Genomic DNA, 18,642 nt, shown 5'->3' on the forward strand with positions numbered 1-18,642 from the left:
GATTCGGGGAGGAGTAGATCAGCATCTCATACAAATCTGAACATATTTAATGCTGCAGATTTGAATTGTCTGTCCGTCTCCTGATCATAACTAAAATATTCTTTGGGGAGTTTTGAGAAAATTGATTTTAACTGTGCATACTGTAAAAAGGCGTTTGTGTTCAAATTATATATCCCTCTGAGTTCTTCAAAAGACAACATCTACCCATCCTGAATAATTTGTGAAATTTCCATAATGTTCTGTTGCTGCCATATGTAGTTAGACAGTGGATTCCCTGTGGCTTTAAAGATTACATTGTGCCAAGTTGGACAAGATGCTAACACAGTTCTAGCAATTCACATTCTTTAACGATTTCTTTTAATAATTTCACAAGAGAACTTAATAATGTCATTATCTGATTTAGTGGATTGGAAGTGGATGATACCATAGTGATACTAATGAGACTGATTTATTCTTCTCCTTCAACATATACTCCTCCAACCAATCCCAACTAACTTTGACTCTGTCTTTTCTGTAGCCCCAAATTAGGGGATATCTGGCATTAAATGTGAGATAATATACATATATATCTGGGATTATAAGACCTCCTCTGTCTCTCAGCACTGACAGTTTCTTCTGATTGATCCGAGGCTTTTTGTCCTTCCACAAGAAAGAAGAAAACATTTTATTTAGATTGTCAAACCAACTTTTGGGTATAAACAATGGAACTGAAGAAATTAGAAAAAATAGTCTTGGAGTCTCTGTGGTCAAAAGCTTTCTCCACATCCAGTGAAACTGCGACCACTGGATGCTGGAGAGAACTGGCCATAGGCATCATTTGTAGGAGTCTCCTCATATTATTGGATGAAAGCCGTCCTGGGACAAAGCCTACTTGATTCAAGTGAATTAACACAGATACAACTTTCTCTAATGATTTTGCTAGAATTTTGCTAAAAGTTTAAAATCATTAGTAAGCAAACTTAAAGGCCTGTAACTGCTTACATCCAAATGATCCTTCCCAGGTTTGGGCAGCAAAGAAATGATAGCTGAAGCACTGGTTCTGTATAACATCATTAAATAAGCTGACTAACAGATGAGTTATTTCTTTGGAAAAACACTTTAAAATTTCTGTGGTGTAGCCATCACTACCTGGTGACCCACAATCTGATAAACATTTAATAGTATTGTGTATTTCCACCTCTGAAATAGGGGCCTCTAGTATCTCTTTTTCTTTTTCATTTAATTTTTGCAATGATAAATTCATAAAGAAATTATCTAACTCTTGCTGTTCAAAGAGATGAAAAAAAAACCTCTAAAAATATCGTTGATAACCTCATGATCCCTGATAATGGTACCACTGACATCTCTTAAAGTAGTAATCCAACACTTCTGTTCATTTCTCTTCAGTTGGTAGGCAAGTATTTTACCAGCTTCCTTCAAAATGTATAATGAAAAAGCTGAATCTTCATTCATCATTGCTTGTACCTCTGCTCTTAACAAAAGCAATTAATTATTACATGGATCCCCCATATGTTTCACCTGTAGATCTTTAAGTCTGGATAAAAGCTTGGTTTTCTTCTGAACTTTGTGTTTCTTTTTACTTGATGTAAATCTTATGATCGGGCCCCGACATGTTGCCTTAAAGGCCTCACAGACTATCTGGATGTGGGTTACAGGAGTCATGTTTAATTCTATAAATTCTCTAATATTTTGTTGTATTAATGTCACAGATTTGTGATCTTTTAACAGTGAGGTGTTAAAACTCAAATGTTTAAAATTAGTTTTCTAATATACTTACAATATGTTTGTTCTAATTAAACTTGTGAGATATCTTGTTTATTCTTTCAGGTCTCCTTTTCATGTCCACAGTCTGAGCCAGGGGTGTTTTTGTGTTTTTTTCCTTAAAATAATATCTACCTGTTCTCCCTTAGAATTACATGTGTGGATCAGGCTGTATCCTACACACTGTGTGATATTTAGAAGAAGATATTTGTTCATTTATTTGACTGAAAATATTTTTTATCTCATTTATCAGCCTTTTCTACTGTTTGGTTATTTGCATGTAGATGTTTTTTGGACTTAATGTACAGACAGTTGATGGATTGACCTGTTTTACTGGGATGTTTCTGATGAACTCGGGGACTCTGCTCCTTTCATAACATGTGAATGTAACTGAGGACACTCCTATTTGTGAGGGAGGACACCTGTGTCTTATCCTCCATTTAATGTCTGTTGAGCTGCTTCGTCCTTCAGTGTCCTGAAGAAGAAATGTGGCTGAAATAAAGAATATTGTCTTTTAATTTTTTTTAATTTATGACAGTTTAGTTAAAAAAAAGTTTACTAAAAGAAAACTGAACAGAACCAGAGGAAGAGTTTGAGAAATATGGAGCCATCAGCAAAGTCTGAGGAGCCAAAAAGTATTTTACAACTAAAAACTGTAATGTTTTCAAATGTGGAATCTGGTTTTAACTGAGGCTTTGTTGTAAATGAGGAGACAAAGTTCAGATTCACAGAGCTGCTGCTCCTCCTGGAATGAATCAGAGCTTAATAAGTCCTCCCTCTTCTTCCTGCTCTCAAACACAGTCAGAGCTCAAACTAGTTTTAATTCTAAGTGAGTGAAACTCAGACAGTCGTTGTTACTGAGAGGTGAAATGGCGCAGAAAGGAGTTCAGCTGGACCTGGAAACCTTCACTTGTTCCATCTGTCTGGATCTACTGAAGGATCCAGTGACTATTCCCTGCGGACACAGCTACTGCATGAACTGTATTAAAGGCTTCTGGGATGAAGAGGATCTGAAACACATCCACAGCTGCCCTCAATGTAGACAGACCTTCACACCGAGGCCTGTCCTGCTGAAAAACACCATGTTTGCAGATTTACTGGAGGAACTGAAGAAGACTGGAGTCCAAGCTGCTCCTGCTGATCACTGCTATGCTGGACCTGAAGATGTGGCCTGTGATTTCTGCACTGGGAGAAAACTGAAAGCTCTCAAGTCCTGTTTATTCTGTCTGGCCTCTTATTGTGAGAAACACCTGCAGCCTCATTATGAATCTCCCACCTTTCAAAAACACAAGCTGGTGGAGCCCTCCAAGAACCTCCAGGAGAACATCTGCTCTCGTCATAATGAGGTGATGAAGATGTTCTGTCGTACTGATCAGCAGTGTATCTGTTATCTCTGCTCTGTGGATGAACATAAAGGTCACGACACAGTGTCAGCAGCAGCAGAAAGGACTGAGAGGCAGAGAGAGCTGGAGGTGAGTCGACAAAACATCCAGCAGAGAATCCAGGACAGACAGAAAGATGTGAAGGTGCTTCAACAGGAGGTGGAGGCTATCAATCGCTCTGCTGATAAAGCAGTGGAGGACAGTGAGAAGATCTTCACTGAGCTGATCCGTCTCATGGAGAAAAGACGCTCTGATGTGAAGCAGCAGGTCAGATCCCAGCAGGAAACTGAAGTGAGTCGAGTCAAAGAGCTTCAGGAGAAGCTGGAGCAGGAGATCACTGAGCTAAAGAGGAAAGACGCTGAGCTGGAGCAGCTCTCACACACAGAGGATCACAACCAGTTTCTACACAACTACCCCTCACTGTCACCACTCAGTGAATCTACAGACTCATCCAGCATCAATACCCGTCCTCTGAGGTACTTTGAGGACGTGACAGCTGCTGTGTCAGAGCTCAGAGACAAACTACAGGACGTTCTGAGTGACAAATGGACAAACGTCTCACTGACAGTGACTGAAGTGGATGTTTTACTGTCACAACCAGAACCAGAACCCAAGACCAGAGCTGAGTTCTTAAAATATTCATGTGAAATCACACTGGATCCAAACACAGCAAACACACTGCTGTTATTATCTGAGGGGAACAGAAAAGCAACATCAGTGAGACAACAACAGTCTTATTCTCGTCACCCAGACAGATTCACTTACTGGTGGCAGGTCCTGAGTAGAGAGAGTCTGACTGGACGTTGTTACTGGGAGGTGGAGTGGAGCGGGAGAGGAGTTGATGTAGCAGTTGCATACAAGAATATCAGCAGAGATGGGAGTGGAAGTGGATTTGGACACAATGACAAATCTTGGGCATTGTATTGTGATGAAAACAGTTGTAACTTCCGGTACAACAATGTCCAAACTCCCGTCTCAGGTCCTCAGTCCTCCAGAGTTGGAGTGTACCTGGATCACAGTGCAGGTATTCTGTCCTTCTACAGCGTCTCTGAAACCATGACTCTCATCCACAGAGTCCAGACCACATTCACTCAGCCTCTTTATGCTGGACTTTGGATTTTTGTAGGAGCCACTGCTGAGTTCTGTAAACTGAAATAGATAGAAGTCATTTAAGGGACAGTGGGTTAAATTCTGTTTTAATCCTTAAACTTATTTTGTCTTCATGTCTGTTGCTGAGAGCTGATTGTTGTGACATTTCTTCACTGCACAGAGATCACCTGTCAATCAAACATTATGGGCGGCACTTTGACATCTTCTCATTTGTTGTTCTGTAAATGTTTACCTTCTTTTAGGTGACGCTCCTTCCTGTGTCTGTTTAGTCATTGAGCCTCTCACTGCTAATAGTGATTTTTATGTTCCTGAACTGACATTTCTCTGCATTTCTCTGTGCTCCAAATGTTTGTTGAATATTTGTATTGATGTATTTGTATGTTGTTGTTTCTCTTCCACTGCAGGGGCCTTTAGAGAGAAAACACCAGACCAGATTAGAGCAGAAGAACATTTGTCAGTTTCTGTCCTTTTAACTTTGAACTTCTAAAGCCAGAAATCATTATCTTACATTATATAGAGACAACATCATTATGTGGATGAAGTCAATCATTACATGTTTGATACTGGTGGCAAATACACTATATGACCAAAAAGTATGTGATACAATGACAACTTGAGACCTGAGGTGTATAATACTGTCTGTGTAAACTGGAAACTCTTCCATCTTTCCCATGTGACCCTGAATGCAGCATCAGTGTTACACACCCTTGTTTGTCCCATTGTATTTTTAGAACAGAACACAGCTTGAATATCCAGTCCTCCTGCATTTCCACAGTTCGATCTATTAACTGCAAACGGAAAACCCTGCACACGCCTCCCATCAGCATTTATAAGAAATGCCACCACCAGTTCTTTTAAATGACCATAGGCACAGTGCAGTTATAGTGTCACCAGCCTTTTGAATTGTAGTTCTTAAACCAACATGTACACTGAAAACCCAGCCTGCAGGTCAACAGATGCTACTGTGCTTTCCTGAGATTTTAAAGTTTCAGCAGGGCCTTTAAATTAATCAATACTATGTTACAGTGCGGTTTATTTTTATTCACATAGAAATAAAAGTGGTGTGAAACAAGAAAACATTGTACCCAAGGCCTCTTCTATCAACCTGGAAGCTTGGTAGCAAACAAAATAATGGTTTAAAAGAACATTATCATAAAAAAATGTCAATAATAATGTCAAACACATGTACAGTATGTTTTGCAAAAGAACATCATTGTCTGAAATATCAGAAGTGAGCTGAAATTTGTGACTGAGGCAGAATATAGAAATCATTAACCTGCATTCGAAATTTTACTTTAATAGAAATACAGAAGTGCAATCAGAAAAATGCACATAAAGATACAAAAGTCAAGGTGAGGCAGTTTTATTTATGAAGCATGTTTCATACACAGTGGTAGATTCAAGGTGCTGCACAGAGAAGAAAATACAACACAATACAGGTTAAAACAGTTAAAACAACACAATCAAGACAGCAAGATAAAACTGATAAATCTTTTTTAAAAATGAGATTAAAGAAACAAAAGAATTAAACAAACAGTAAAAGATTTGATATAACACTACAATGAAAATAAGACCTTGAGGTTAAAAAAAAATACTTTGGGAATAAAAAGTTTTTCAGTCTGAATTTCAAATCTGAATGTTCAGTGGCAGAATGATCCCAGTCAGTGTTATATCATATTATTGGATTATTATTACTGAAGCATCACTGTGTATGTGGCATCTTAATGTTGTCAGCTACTTTACTACTTTATATAATGTTGGGCTGTTTTATCAAATACCATGGATGATACTGACTTTGTGGATCACATTTTTTGTATCAAAACTAAGTATAACAGTTGTCAGATCATTTGCATCTGAAATATAATGGATTAGAAGTGTAACGTAGCAGATAATAGAAGTGCACATGTAAGTATAAAGATTTTACTTAAGTAGAGTACTTCAGTGCATGTATTCAGTTACATCTGACCACTGCCAATACACGTGTTGGAGACAAAATAGACACACACACACAAATAATGTTGTTTCCATCACTTAAGAGGCTTAAATCTATTCCTTAGAGACTAATTTTAACCTCTGCCTGACACTAAGCATGATCTTAAACATGTTTCCATCATGATATGATGGCTGCACATTTACTGAATTTCTGCTGTTTTACAGAAGCTGATTCTCTCTGCTGGTTATCTTTGTTATTTCTTTTCACTCTAAATGTTTTTTCTCACATATCTAATCGAAACCTAAAATGTAAGTCACACCCTTGATTGTTCCATTTTATTTTTGTAACTGGGCAGAGTTTGAATATCCAGTCCTCCTGCATTTTCATGATTCCTTCTGTTACCTTTAAATAGAAAACCCTGTTTATATGCAGCACAGCCAGTCAGTTAAACAGATGCTACGATACTTTGACAAGATTGTAAGGTTCAAACTCCTTCAACAGGGCTTTTACATAAATCAGCACTATGATATTGTGGTCTTACTTTTATTCCTGCAGAAATAAACATCTTTTGTTGTTAAGCAGCCAAACAAGAAAATGTTTTTTATATCATACTGGTGGCCTCCTCGACCAGCCTGGTCGCTCAAATGCACAGAAGTCAGTGATCATTTGTTTCTAATTCCCACATCTACATCCTCCCGTTAATGAACATGGCAAACAAACAAACTAAAGCAAACACTTCAAATTTCAGCTGTGTAAGATTTATGGGGATCTATTGGCAGAATGTGGCAGAAAATGAAATATCATATTCATAGGTATGTTTTCATTAGTGTATAATCACCTGAAAATAAGAATTGTTGTGTTTCTATTAACTTAGAACGAGTCCTTCATATGTAAGGAGGGTGTAGGTCCTCATCCAGAGACAACACTGTTTCAGACAACACTGTTCTTTTGCAAAACATACTTGTCATTAAAGAAATGAAAAGTCCTTCCAGTTGAGTTGTTCAAAGAAAAGAGAAGTGGCAGGACTCCACAGTGTCAGTTGTCATACAGACGGGTGACCATCTCCACTTTCTTTAGTGTTGAGCTTTAAGTTGATCTCACTGCAGCAGCTCATCAGATGGTCAGTGTCTCACCTGTTGGTGGGACTCATATCCACCAGAGATGAGCTCAAGAGGGTGATGTCGTCCACAAACTTCAGGAGCTCAGAGGACAAATGACTGGAGGTGCAGCTGTTTGTTGGAGCAGAGACCTTTTAATCACATTATTTGAGTTTTATTACCTTCACAGCAGTGATTAATTTATCTGTCATTCATGTTTGCTGTATTTGAGTGATTGTAATCAATCAAGTACTGAATTACAGACGACTCATATATGTTGAAAACTGTGGAGCCATGACTCAAACATAAGAAGTGTTTTTCAGAATTTGGACCAATAGTATCATACACAATACAAACTGTGATGAATCTAGAGAAATATGTGGATTTCAAATTAAATTGGCATAAACATTCCCCTGTTTGGCATAATACCAATCTATTGACAGGTGGTGAACCATTCATTTCACAACTGTGGGCTCAACATGGCATCTGGACATTGGGAAATATCTCAGGACAAAACTCAATTTTAGATTTTTCTGATCTAATGTCCCAGTTTGGTATCCCAAGAAATTCACAGTTCCTCTATTTTAGGGTAAGGTCAGCACTTAACTCACTTAAGGTTCCCTGGGGGACTGAATTGAAGACTCACCCTATAGAATCTCTCATGGAGAGAGCACCCCGAAAGAAAACATTCTCCTTCATTTATAACAATCTCGTGGCATACACCTCTACAGAATTACCCGGTTATAGATCATGGGAGGCAGATATACCTCTAGGAACAGAGACCATTAATTGGGAGGTGGTGTGGAATAATGTATTTGGGTCTTCCAAAAACCCAAATCATCAGTTAATCCACTACAAAATCTGCCATAGGACTTATCTAACACCACATAAAAAACATCTATTGGGTTTGGCGCCCGATCCCTACTGTACGTTCTGTAGTCAGGGCGTCATGGGTACACTGATGCATGTCTTATGGGAGTGTCCAGATGTACAAAGATTTTGGGTTAAAGTTGTGGATAAGATGTCTGATCTGGTGGGGAGGAAGCTCCCGCTGGAACCTGCGCTTCTTCTTTTAAATGATGACTCCAGGATCAAGATCGCTGAGATAGAACATAAACTCTGGTTGGCAGGCATGACTGCAGCAAAGAAAGTTATTGTTCTGAGGTGGCTTCCAACGCACCAGTTATCAATAAAACATTGGCTACAAACTCTTCTCGAGGTGATCTACCTGGAGTGGTCATCAGCCTGTATTAATAAAGCCAAGCTAAGAACATTGGCGATGTGGGAAAAAGCTGCAGAGGATGTAAAAAAAACTACTGTAATGACTTTTGTGACTTTCATCTTTGGTAACTCTGTATGTCCAGTTTGTAATCCTGATCATCACTCTGGCCTGATCTGTGTGTGAGGGGAAATATGGGGGTGGGGGGTGTTCTGTAGTTAAGGAATGTGTAGTGTATAAGTTTGCAATGTTAATGTTGAATGTGATTACTGAAAGGACTGAACTACACAAATGAGTGTGATTATTGAATTGTCGCAAACTGAATAAAAAGTTGATTACAAAAAAAAGAAAACTGTGGAGCCATCTCCAAACCCTCTGATTCAAAGAAGAGTTTACCTCCTACAAGCTGAAGTGATCTTTGTTTTTAAATGAGAAATGAGCTCTATTGTAAACAAGTATTAAACACACAGCATCTCTTTCAAACTGGAATAAATCAGAGCTTGATAAGTCCTCCCTGTTCTTCCTGTTCTCAAACACAGCCAGCTCCACTCTGTTCATGCATTTCCTTGTTCCCTCTCCATCACATCTACAGTTTGAAGATGGGTGGAACCAATATATATTGATGTGCAAGAGCTGACAGGCCACATTCACTGCAGGAACACATGCTGTTTAGATCAGAGCTCAAACTAGTTTTGGTTCTAAGTAAGTGAAACTCAGACAGTCGTTGCCACTGAGAGGTGAAATGGCGCAGAAAGGAGTTCAGCTGGACCTGGAAACCTTCACTTGTTCCATCTGTCTGGATCTACTGAAGGATCCGGTGACTATTCCCTGTGGACACAGCTACTGCATGAACTGTATTAAAGGCTTCTGGGATGAAGAGGATGAAAAGAAAATCTACAGCTGCCCTCAGTGTAGACAGACCTTCACACCGAGGCCTGTCCTGCTGAAAAACACCATGTTAGCAGCTTTAGTGGAGCAACTGAAGAAGACTGGAGTCCAAGCTGCTCCTGCTGATCACTGCTATGCTGGACCTGAAGATGTGGCCTGTGATTTCTGCACTGGAAGAAAACTGAAAGCTCTCAAGTCCTGTTTATTCTGTCTGGCCTCTTACTGTGAGAAACACCTGCAGCCTCATTATGACTCTCCCACATTTCAAAAACACAAGCTGGTGGAGCCCTCCAAGAACCTCCAGGAGAGCATCTGCTCTCGTCATAATGAGGTGATGAAGATGTTCTGTCGTACTGATCAGCAGTGTATCTGTTATCTCTGCCCTGAGAATGAACATAAAGGCCATGACACAGTGTCAGCAGCAGCAGAAAGGACTGAGAGGCAGAGAGAGCTGGAGGTGAGTCGACAAAACATCCAGCAGAGAATCCAGGACAGACAGAAAGATGTGAAGGTGCTTCAACAGGAAGTGGAGGCTATCAATCGCTCTGCTGATAAAGCAGTGGAGGACAGTGAGAAGATCTTCACTGAGCTGATCCGTCTCATGGAGAAAAGACGCTCTGATGTGAAGCAGCAGGTCAGATCCCAGCAGGAAACTGAAGTGAGTCGAGTCAAAGAGCTTCAGGAGAAGCTGGAGCAGGAGATCACTGAGCTGAAGAGGAAAGACGCTGAGCTGGAGCAGCTCTCACACACAGAGGATCACAACCAGTTTCTACACATCTACCCCTCACTGTCAGCACTCAGTGAGTCTACAGACTCATCCAGCATCAATACCCGTCCTCTGAGGTACTTTGAGGACGTGACAGCTGCTGTGTCAGAGCTCAGAGACAAACTACAGGACGTTCTGAGTCAGAAATGGACAAACGTCTCACTGACAGTGACTGAAGTGGATGTTTTACTGTCACAACCAGAACCCAAGACCAGAGCTGGATTCTTAAAATATTCATGTGAAATCACACTGGATCCAAACACAGCAAACACACTGCTGTTATTATCTGAGGGGAACAGAAAAGTAACAGCAATGAGACAAGAACAGTCTTATTCTAGTCACCCAGACAGATTCACAAGTTCTTGGCAGGTCCTGAGTAGAGAGAGTCTGACTGGACGTTGTTACTGGGAGGTGGAGTGGAGAGGGACAAGAGTTTATGTAGCAGTCGCATACAGGAATATCAGCAGAGCAGGGAAATGGAGTGAAAGTGCATTTGGACACAATGACAAATCTTGGGCATTAGAATGTAGCAGAAACAGTTATAAGTTTTGGTACAACAATGTGGAAACTCCTGTCTCAGGTCCTCAGTCCTCCAGAGTTGGAGTGTACCTGGATCACAGTGCAGGTATTCTGTCCTTCTACAGCGTCTCTGAAACCATGACTCTCCTCCACAGAGTCCAGACCACATTCACTCAGCCTCTTTATGCTGGAGTTAATCCTTATAGTTATGGAGACACTGCTGAGTTCTGTAAACTGAAATAGATAGAAGTCATTTAAGGGACAGTGGGTTAAATTCTGTTTTAATTCTTAAACTTATTTTGTCTTCATGTCTGTTGCTGAGAGCTGATTGTTGTGACATTTCTTCACTGCACAGAGATCACCTGTCAATCAAACATTATGGGCGGCACTTTGACATCTTCTCATTTGTTGTTCTGTAAATGTTTACCTTCTTTTAGGTGACGCTCCTTCCTGTGTCTGTTTAGTCATTGAGCCTCTCACTGCTAATAGTGATTTTTATGTTCCTGAACTGACATTTCTCTGCATTTCTCTGTGCTCCAAATGTTTTTTGAATATTTGTACTGATGTATTTGTATGTTGTTGTTTCTCTTCCACTGCAGGGGCCTTTAGAGAGAAAACACCAGACCTTCCTTTACATATTTTCTTCTCATCACTTTGGAAATATGTCAACAAATCTATAATTACATTTACATTTATTTGTCTGGAAGACCAGTGTTGTTAAGAGAGGATTTATAAAACAGATCATGATCATAATCAATAAGGAGATTGTTTATTATTTTCTTTACATAGCTGAGATTCTGAAAAAAAAAAAAATATTATATGGATGAAGTGAATCTGTACATGAAATGATTGAAGAAGACTCATTTAACAGACTTTACTGATGGGATGTGTGAACAAACTGCAGGTTTACATCATTAATAAAGATTTTCAAGAATGAGCAAAGTATTTTCTCCTTGTCTTCATTTCAGGCTCTCAAACAAAACTGATGGAGAAAATGTGAAACTAAAATGAGAGTATAACTGAGACATTTTCCTCCTGAAACACCACAAAGTTCAGTGTTCATGATTAGAGCAGAAGAACGTTTGTCAGTTTTGTCAGTCAGGCACCAGTGAATTAAAAATAATGTTGTTTCAGACACGTCACTTCACTCCATGAAGATGAATCCTTATTTAGTTGTTAGACTTCACCAACAGTCAGCTGTTGATTTCTCCTCATGTTGCTGTGATAAGTTCTGTAAAGTCATGTGACTCTGATCCAGTCAGAACCTGCAGTTTGACTCTAAACATTCTCAACATGTTACCAAAAAGAAATAAGATGCTTCAGCATTTTGGACAGTTGTTTTTGAACTGACCCTCTGTATTGTTTCACCATGAATATGATTCACACCCTGCTCGCCTCTCCTGTCAGCATTTACAACAAACACCACCTGTAACTACACCTGTCCAATGAAATAATAGTCACAAATCATACAGATGTCTTTAGAAGATTTATTTTCTGTTTCCTCAGCAGACACTCAGCAGCAGCAGCTCAACACAAGAAGACCTGAAGAAAAGTGTTCTGGCTCGTTCTAAACAGGCCGGAGTGAGTCTCAGTGTAGTTGTTACTGCCAGACCCTCGGTAACGCGTCGGCCCGGCGGTTCGACCGCAGCTCCGGCTGGTTCATCGAGGCAAGATCGTTAGCTCTGTTATCAAAGCTAGCCGTTAGCTGGAAGCAGAATTAGCTTGTGCTGATTTACCAATGTGTTCTTGCTTAAAATGTCAGTTAACAGTTAAGCTGCTGGCTGAACATCTGTTTTTCGCCGAAGCTCCAGTAGTGTATTGTGCACTTGAGGTCTTCACCCGTCCTCACATTGGCACGGCGGTGAGTGGGTGTCGAGCGCTGTTTGGTTTTCGGGGCGGACTGTGGCTTCAGGGTGACGTCCGACGGTCACGACGACTCGGAGCCTCTCCGCCCGGGACGGGTCCGGCCACCGGGCAGCGGAGGTGCGAGGGCCCGATCACAGCTGCTTGCAGCTTTAATTAAATTTGATTCTCTAACATTTAACAATACAGGACAAAATTGATTTATGTAATGTGGGTCTAGACAAAGCATTTAAGTCATGAAGTTATTTTGAGGAGTGGAGGCCTATTTCAATGGCAGAATAAAAAAAACAAAAAAAACAAAACAAGAATCAACAGAAGAAAGTTCATTTGTTGTTCTAAACACACTTTGGGTGTTTTTACTCAGTTTTTGTCTCTCCCACATTATTTCTTTCTCCCACAGTGTCCATTACAATTACATGCAAATTCCCAATAATGTAAATCAGGCGATTACGTCAATTAGCGACTTGTAGCAACTTGTAGGACAGGGATTTTACCAGCACCTCTGACTTGTCTTGTTTTCCTATATTTTTGTATGTTTCTGTAGGCTACTTTTAAAAAAACAATAACCAAAATTGCTGAGCTTGGTGAGATGAGAAAAGTAGTGTGGATGAAGGGATGAAGTAAGATAAGATAGGATTCCTAAAGTTAGTGAGGATTTGCTTCTGTAATACCAGAATAATTGGGAAAATCATCAACAATTTTTGGTTTAAGATAGGAAAGTTACATTCCAGCCCTGAATGCTGGGTTACTGCTGTGGTTTGTAAGCTGGTTAACTATGCATGGTAACATTTGCATTTTATGATAGGGAGTGTAAATTATATATATATATATATATGCAAACATATATGTATACAGGTACCTTCAGGTAAAATATCATTTTTAAAATCTAATGTCAGTTTTACAGCCACACTGGCAGCCTTGGCAGATGACATTTGCCAACAGAGTATAGTTATTCACCAGTTTCACGTATTTTTTGCACAGTGTTGCTAGGTCATCCTTACTTTCTTGGCTTACAGTACATATGCTTTTGTTGTACTGTGTACTTTTCATGTGTTCTATTCAGGTAGGTAATTTAATTAAGCTGCATTAATTGATTTTTTTTTGGGACACTGTTTTGTTTTTATAATGAATGGGTTATGTTATAATAACATATTGTCACAACAAGAAACTTTTCTTGCTGTAACAATATATTATTTATCTTGTTTTCCTTGATTTTTCTGCCCACCGTAGGTAAATCATCGACCTTAATTTGTTTCCTTGTGTTCTTCATTTTTGAATGCAGGTGTCTGACTTCAGGTGACTTCACTCAGGTTCCTGTCGGGGTTCTTGCAGTGAGAACTGAGGACAGACTGAAGACAGACGACCAGAGCTGAACACCTTCGCGATCATCATTGAAGGAAACCTTCTTATGGTTGTTGACCAGTGTTAAAGCAGCCAGACTAAATGTTGGCAGCTCTGTTTGTTGCTGTAAGTGACATAAACTTTTGTTAATTAATTTAAATATGGCCAAGTACTATTATTGACATTACAGCAGCTCAATTTTTTTGATAAAATTTGGTAAAATCATTACATGCTAAGTATTGTGGTGCTACCAAAATTCCCAGACCTTAACATTATACTTTGCAGACATAAGAGAACATATTAATATTGTAGTGGAGTGACACACTTTTTATTTTAGTAATTTTTTTTTTCTGTCTCCTCCTCATTGAGGCACAATCTTGACCCTCGGTGGTCTCTTTCTACTCTGAATGTAAATGAATGTGAATGGATTTAACAAGATTCAGAATGAACAGCGTGTTCAGCCTTTATTCACTCATCTTATTGTATTAAGAGTGTTACGTAAACAATCTTAATATTTTGCCTATTGTGCACAAATATTCTGAACTTTTTTTCTTTAAATACAGCACATTTTGTGAGTTGTTTTATTTTTAAATCGACTACACTGAGGCATATTAAGTACATTTTATTTCAACTTAAGTAGTGCTTACTTACTTTGGTTAAGTTCACCTTACTCAGTTTTTGAGTTGTAACAGCATGACTGAATTTGACTTTACTTAAATATATTAAGTGCTCAGATTGTTCAAGAAGTACTGCTGACTCAAATAATACATGTTCAGCTTAAACACATAAGTTAACACGACTTGATGAAATATAGTTGCTTTACTTAATGTTTTCAAGGCAGTCGGTTTCTTCACTTTTTTAAAGTAAACTTACAGCTGACCTATAATATTTAGTCATTGAAGAAATGAGAGTTTTGCAGCTGAGTGCAGATGTGACTCAACATGTTTCATAACACAGTGAGTCCTGACAGTGTTGAGCTTTAAGTTGTTCTCACTGCAGCAGGTCACCACGTGGTCCGTCTTCCAACCAGTGATGTCCCACTGCAGGAGCTCCGTGGACAGATGACTGGAGGTGCAGCTGTTTGTGTTCAGCACAGATGCACAAACTTTTTCCCTTGAAGAGCCAAAACTGAAACTTAATTGTGGGTCAAACGGACCAAAAGCAAATACATATTTTATTGTATTGTATTGTTAAGATATACAGTGGTACAAGGATCCCTGAAATCTTGTTGTTTTATGTCTTTTCTTTTGTTTGTTTCAGTTTTCATCTTCATGGAGTGAAGTGACTGTGTCTGAAAAAAGATCTTTTTCATTTCAGGAGGAAAATGTCTCAGTTATACTCTCATTTTAGTTTCACATTTTCTCCATCGGTTTTGTTTGAGAGCCTGAAATGAAGACGAGGAGAAAATACTTTGTTCATTCTTGAAAATCTTTATTAATGATGTAAACCTGCAGTTTGTTCACACATCCCATCAGTAAAGTCTGTTAAATGAGTCTTCTTCAATCATTTCATGTACAGATTCACTTCATCCATATAATATTTTTTTTTTTCAGAATCTCAGCTATGTAAAGAAAATAATAAACAATCTCCTTATTGATTATGATCATGATCTGTTTTATAAAATCTCTTTCGTACATCAATCTGGACAACAACACTGGTCTTCCAGACAAATAAATGTAAATGTAATTATAGATTTGTTGACATATTTCCAAAGTGATGAGAAGAAAATATGTAAAGGAAGGTCTGGTGTTTTCTCTCTAAAGGCCCCTGCAGTGGAAGAGAAACAACAACATACAAATACATCAATACAAATATTCAACAAACATTTGGAGCACAGAGAAATGCAGAGAAATGTCAGTTCAGGAACATAAAAATCACTATTAGCAGTGAGAGGCTCAATGACTAAACAGACACAGGAAGGAGCGCCACCTAAAAGAAGGTAAACATTTACAGAACAACAAATGAGAAGATGTCAAAGTGCCGCCCATAATGTTTGATTGACAGGTGATCTCTGTGCAGTGAAGAAATGACACAACAATCAGCTCTCAGCAACAGACATGAAGACAAAATAAGTTTAAGAATTAAAACAGAATTTAACCCACTGTCCCTTAAATGACTTCTGTCTATTTCAGTTTACAGAACTCAGCAGTGTCTCCGTCATTATAACAACGAAGTCCAGCATAGAGAGGCTGAGTGAATGTGGTCTGGACTCTGTGGAGGAGAGTCATGGTTTCAGAGACGCTGTAGAAGGACAGAATACCTGCACTGTGATCCAGGTACACTCCAACTCTGGAGGACTGAGGACCTGAGACAGGAGTTTGGATATTATTGTACCAAAACTTATAACTGTTGTTGTCACATTCTAATGCCCAAGATTTGTTATTGAATCCAAATCCACTTTCACTCCATGTCCCTGCTCTGCTGATATTCTTGTATGCGACTGCTACATAAACTCTTGTCCCTCTCCACTCCACCTCCCAGTAACAACGTCCAGTCAGACTCTTTCTACTCAGGACCTGCCAAGAACTTGTGAATCTGTCTGGGTGACTAGAATAAGACTGATGTTCTGCCATTGCTGTTACTTTTCTGTTCCCCTCAGATAATAACAGCCATGTGTTTGCTGTGTTTGGATCCAGTGTGATTTCACATGAATATTTTAAGAATCCAGCTCTGGTCTTGGGTTCTGGTTGTGGCAGTAAAACATCCACTTCAGTCACTGTCAGTGAGACGTTTGTCCATTTTTTACGCAGAACGTCCTTTAGTTTGTCTCTGAGCTCTGACACAGCAGCTGTCACGTCCTCAAAGTACCTCAGAGGACGGATATTGATGCTGGATGAGTCTGTAGATTCACTGAGTGGTGACAGTGAGGGGTAGTTGTGTAGAAACTGGTTGTGATCCTCTGTGTGTGAGAGTCGCTGCAGCTCAGCGTCTTTCCTCTTCAGCTCAGTGATCTCCTGCTCCAGCTTCTCCTGAAGCTCTTTGACTCGACTCACTTCAGTTTCCTGCTGGGATCTGACCTGCTGCTTCACATCAGAGCGTCTTTTCTCCATGAGACGGATCAGCTCAGTGAAGATCTTCTCACTGTCCTCCACTGCTTTATCAGCAGAGCGATTGATAGCCTCCACCTCCTGTTGAAGCACCTTCACATCTTTCTGTCTGTCCTGGATTCTCTGCTGGATGTTTTGTCGACTCACCTCCAGCTCTCTCTGCCTCTCAGTCCTTTCTGCTGCTGCTGACACTGTGTCATGGCCTTTATGTTCATCCACAGAGCAGAGATAACAGATACACTGCTGATCAGTACGACAGAACATCTTCATCACCTCATCATGACGAGAGCAGATGTTCTCCTGGAGCTTCTTGGAGGGCTCCACCAGCTTGTGTTTTTGAAATGTGGGAGATTCATAATGAGGCTGCAGGTGTTTCTCACAATAAGAGGCCAGACAGAATAAACAGGACTTGAGAGCTTTCAGTTTTCTTCCAGTGCAGACATCACAGGCCACATCTTCAGGTCCAGCATAGCAGTGATCAGCAGGAGAAGCTTGGACTCCAGTCTTCTTCAGTTGCTCTGCTAAAGCTGCTAACATGGTGTTTTTCAGCAGGACAGGCCTCGGTGTGAAGGTCTGTCTACACTGAGGGCAGCTATATATTTTCTTCTCATCCTCTTCATCCCAGAAGCCTTTAATACAGTTCATGCAGTAGCTGTGTCCACAGGGAATAGTCACCGGATCCTTCAGTAGATCCAGACAGATGGAACAAGTGAAGGTTTCCTGGTCCAGCTGAACTCCTTTCTGCGCCATTTCACCTCTCAGTAACAACGACTGTCTGAGTTTCACTTACTCAGAAACGAAACTAGTTTGAGCTCTGATCTAAACAGCATGTGTTCCTGCAGTGAATGTGGCCTGTCAGCTGCTGCACGTCACCACATGTTGGTTCCACCCATCTTCAAACTGTAGATCTGAAGAGGAGGGAACAAGGAAATACATGAACAGAGTAGAGCTGACTGAAGCCTCCAGCTGCAGCCTTGCAGATCCTCCAAATCACGCCCACCATCATGGCAACAACAAGTAAAGCAGCTGCAGAGTCCAAGACACGCCCACTTTGACAGACTCTACGGTGGCTTAGGAGGACAGGAAACTAAAGTAAATCAAGAATTATGAAAAATGTCATTGAAAATAGCCATTTTAGCAACTATTAGGTAAAGAAATAAGGGAAATCATCGAGTATAATGAATACATGACTTTCAGCACAAATAATGTGATCTAATCAATTATTTAATGCAAACAAAAAGTGTCTTAAAGGGATATTGATATTATAAAAAATAAAATGATTAATTCAAATGAAATTTAAAATTCATTAAAACATTAATTACTAATAAATTGTTGCCGTTTTAAACTGTTGGTTCAGGAAAACACAACATTTGAAAGCCTAGTTTTGGAGAAGTGACTGTGACATCACCAGTTAAAAGTAGCTAATACTCTGAGTCGTTTTTGTGATGAATACTTTGTATTTTTACTTAAGTATAGTTCTAACATTAGTACTTAAACTTGTAACTGAGTAATATTTTACCAATGTATTAGTACTACTGGGAGTGATAAGAGATCTACTTTAAGATTTATGTCCATACTGCAAAGTCCAAAAACAAACCAAACCATCTTTAATGATTAACTTTGATATTTATTTCACTTTCATAAGTTTAGAACACTGATTGTGATTCTCGCTCTGAAGTGTCCCGTTTCATTTCTCGCTCTCAGTCTCTGTTCACA

The 18,642-nt window shown here is 39.5% G+C and overlaps 3 protein-coding genes across 3 annotated transcripts; 2 read left to right on the top strand and 1 right to left on the bottom strand.

Moving 5' to 3' along the window:
• The first annotated feature begins 2,609 nt into the window (after window positions 1–2,609).
• On the top strand, window positions 2,610–5,330 carry LOC146317303 (tripartite motif-containing protein 16-like). Its single transcript, XM_084732909.1, has one exon. It carries the CDS (start codon window positions 2,631–2,633, stop codon window positions 4,299–4,301), a length of 1,671 nt encoding a protein of 556 aa, XP_084589035.1. The 5' UTR covers window positions 2,610–2,630; the 3' UTR covers window positions 4,302–5,330.
• Window positions 5,331–9,197: 3,867 nt separating this feature from the next.
• On the top strand, window positions 9,198–11,965 carry LOC146317304 (tripartite motif-containing protein 16-like). The gene has a single exon (XM_084732994.1). It carries the CDS (start codon window positions 9,245–9,247, stop codon window positions 10,916–10,918), a length of 1,674 nt encoding a protein of 557 aa, XP_084589120.1. The 5' UTR covers window positions 9,198–9,244; the 3' UTR covers window positions 10,919–11,965.
• Window positions 11,966–15,289: 3,324 nt separating this feature from the next.
• LOC146317305 (tripartite motif-containing protein 16-like) lies at window positions 15,290–17,711 on the bottom strand. The gene has a single exon (XM_084732995.1). It carries the CDS (start codon window positions 17,674–17,676, stop codon window positions 16,003–16,005), a length of 1,674 nt encoding a protein of 557 aa, XP_084589121.1. The 5' UTR covers window positions 17,677–17,711; the 3' UTR covers window positions 15,290–16,002.
• Window positions 17,712–18,642: the final 931 nt, after the last annotated feature.

The sequence above is a fragment of the Lutjanus erythropterus genome, chromosome 12, assembly GCF_056507025.1.
Source record: "Lutjanus erythropterus isolate fLutEry1 chromosome 12, fLutEry1.hap2, whole genome shotgun sequence".
Taxonomy (NCBI): Eukaryota; Metazoa; Chordata; class Actinopteri; order Lutjaniformes; family Lutjanidae; genus Lutjanus; species Lutjanus erythropterus.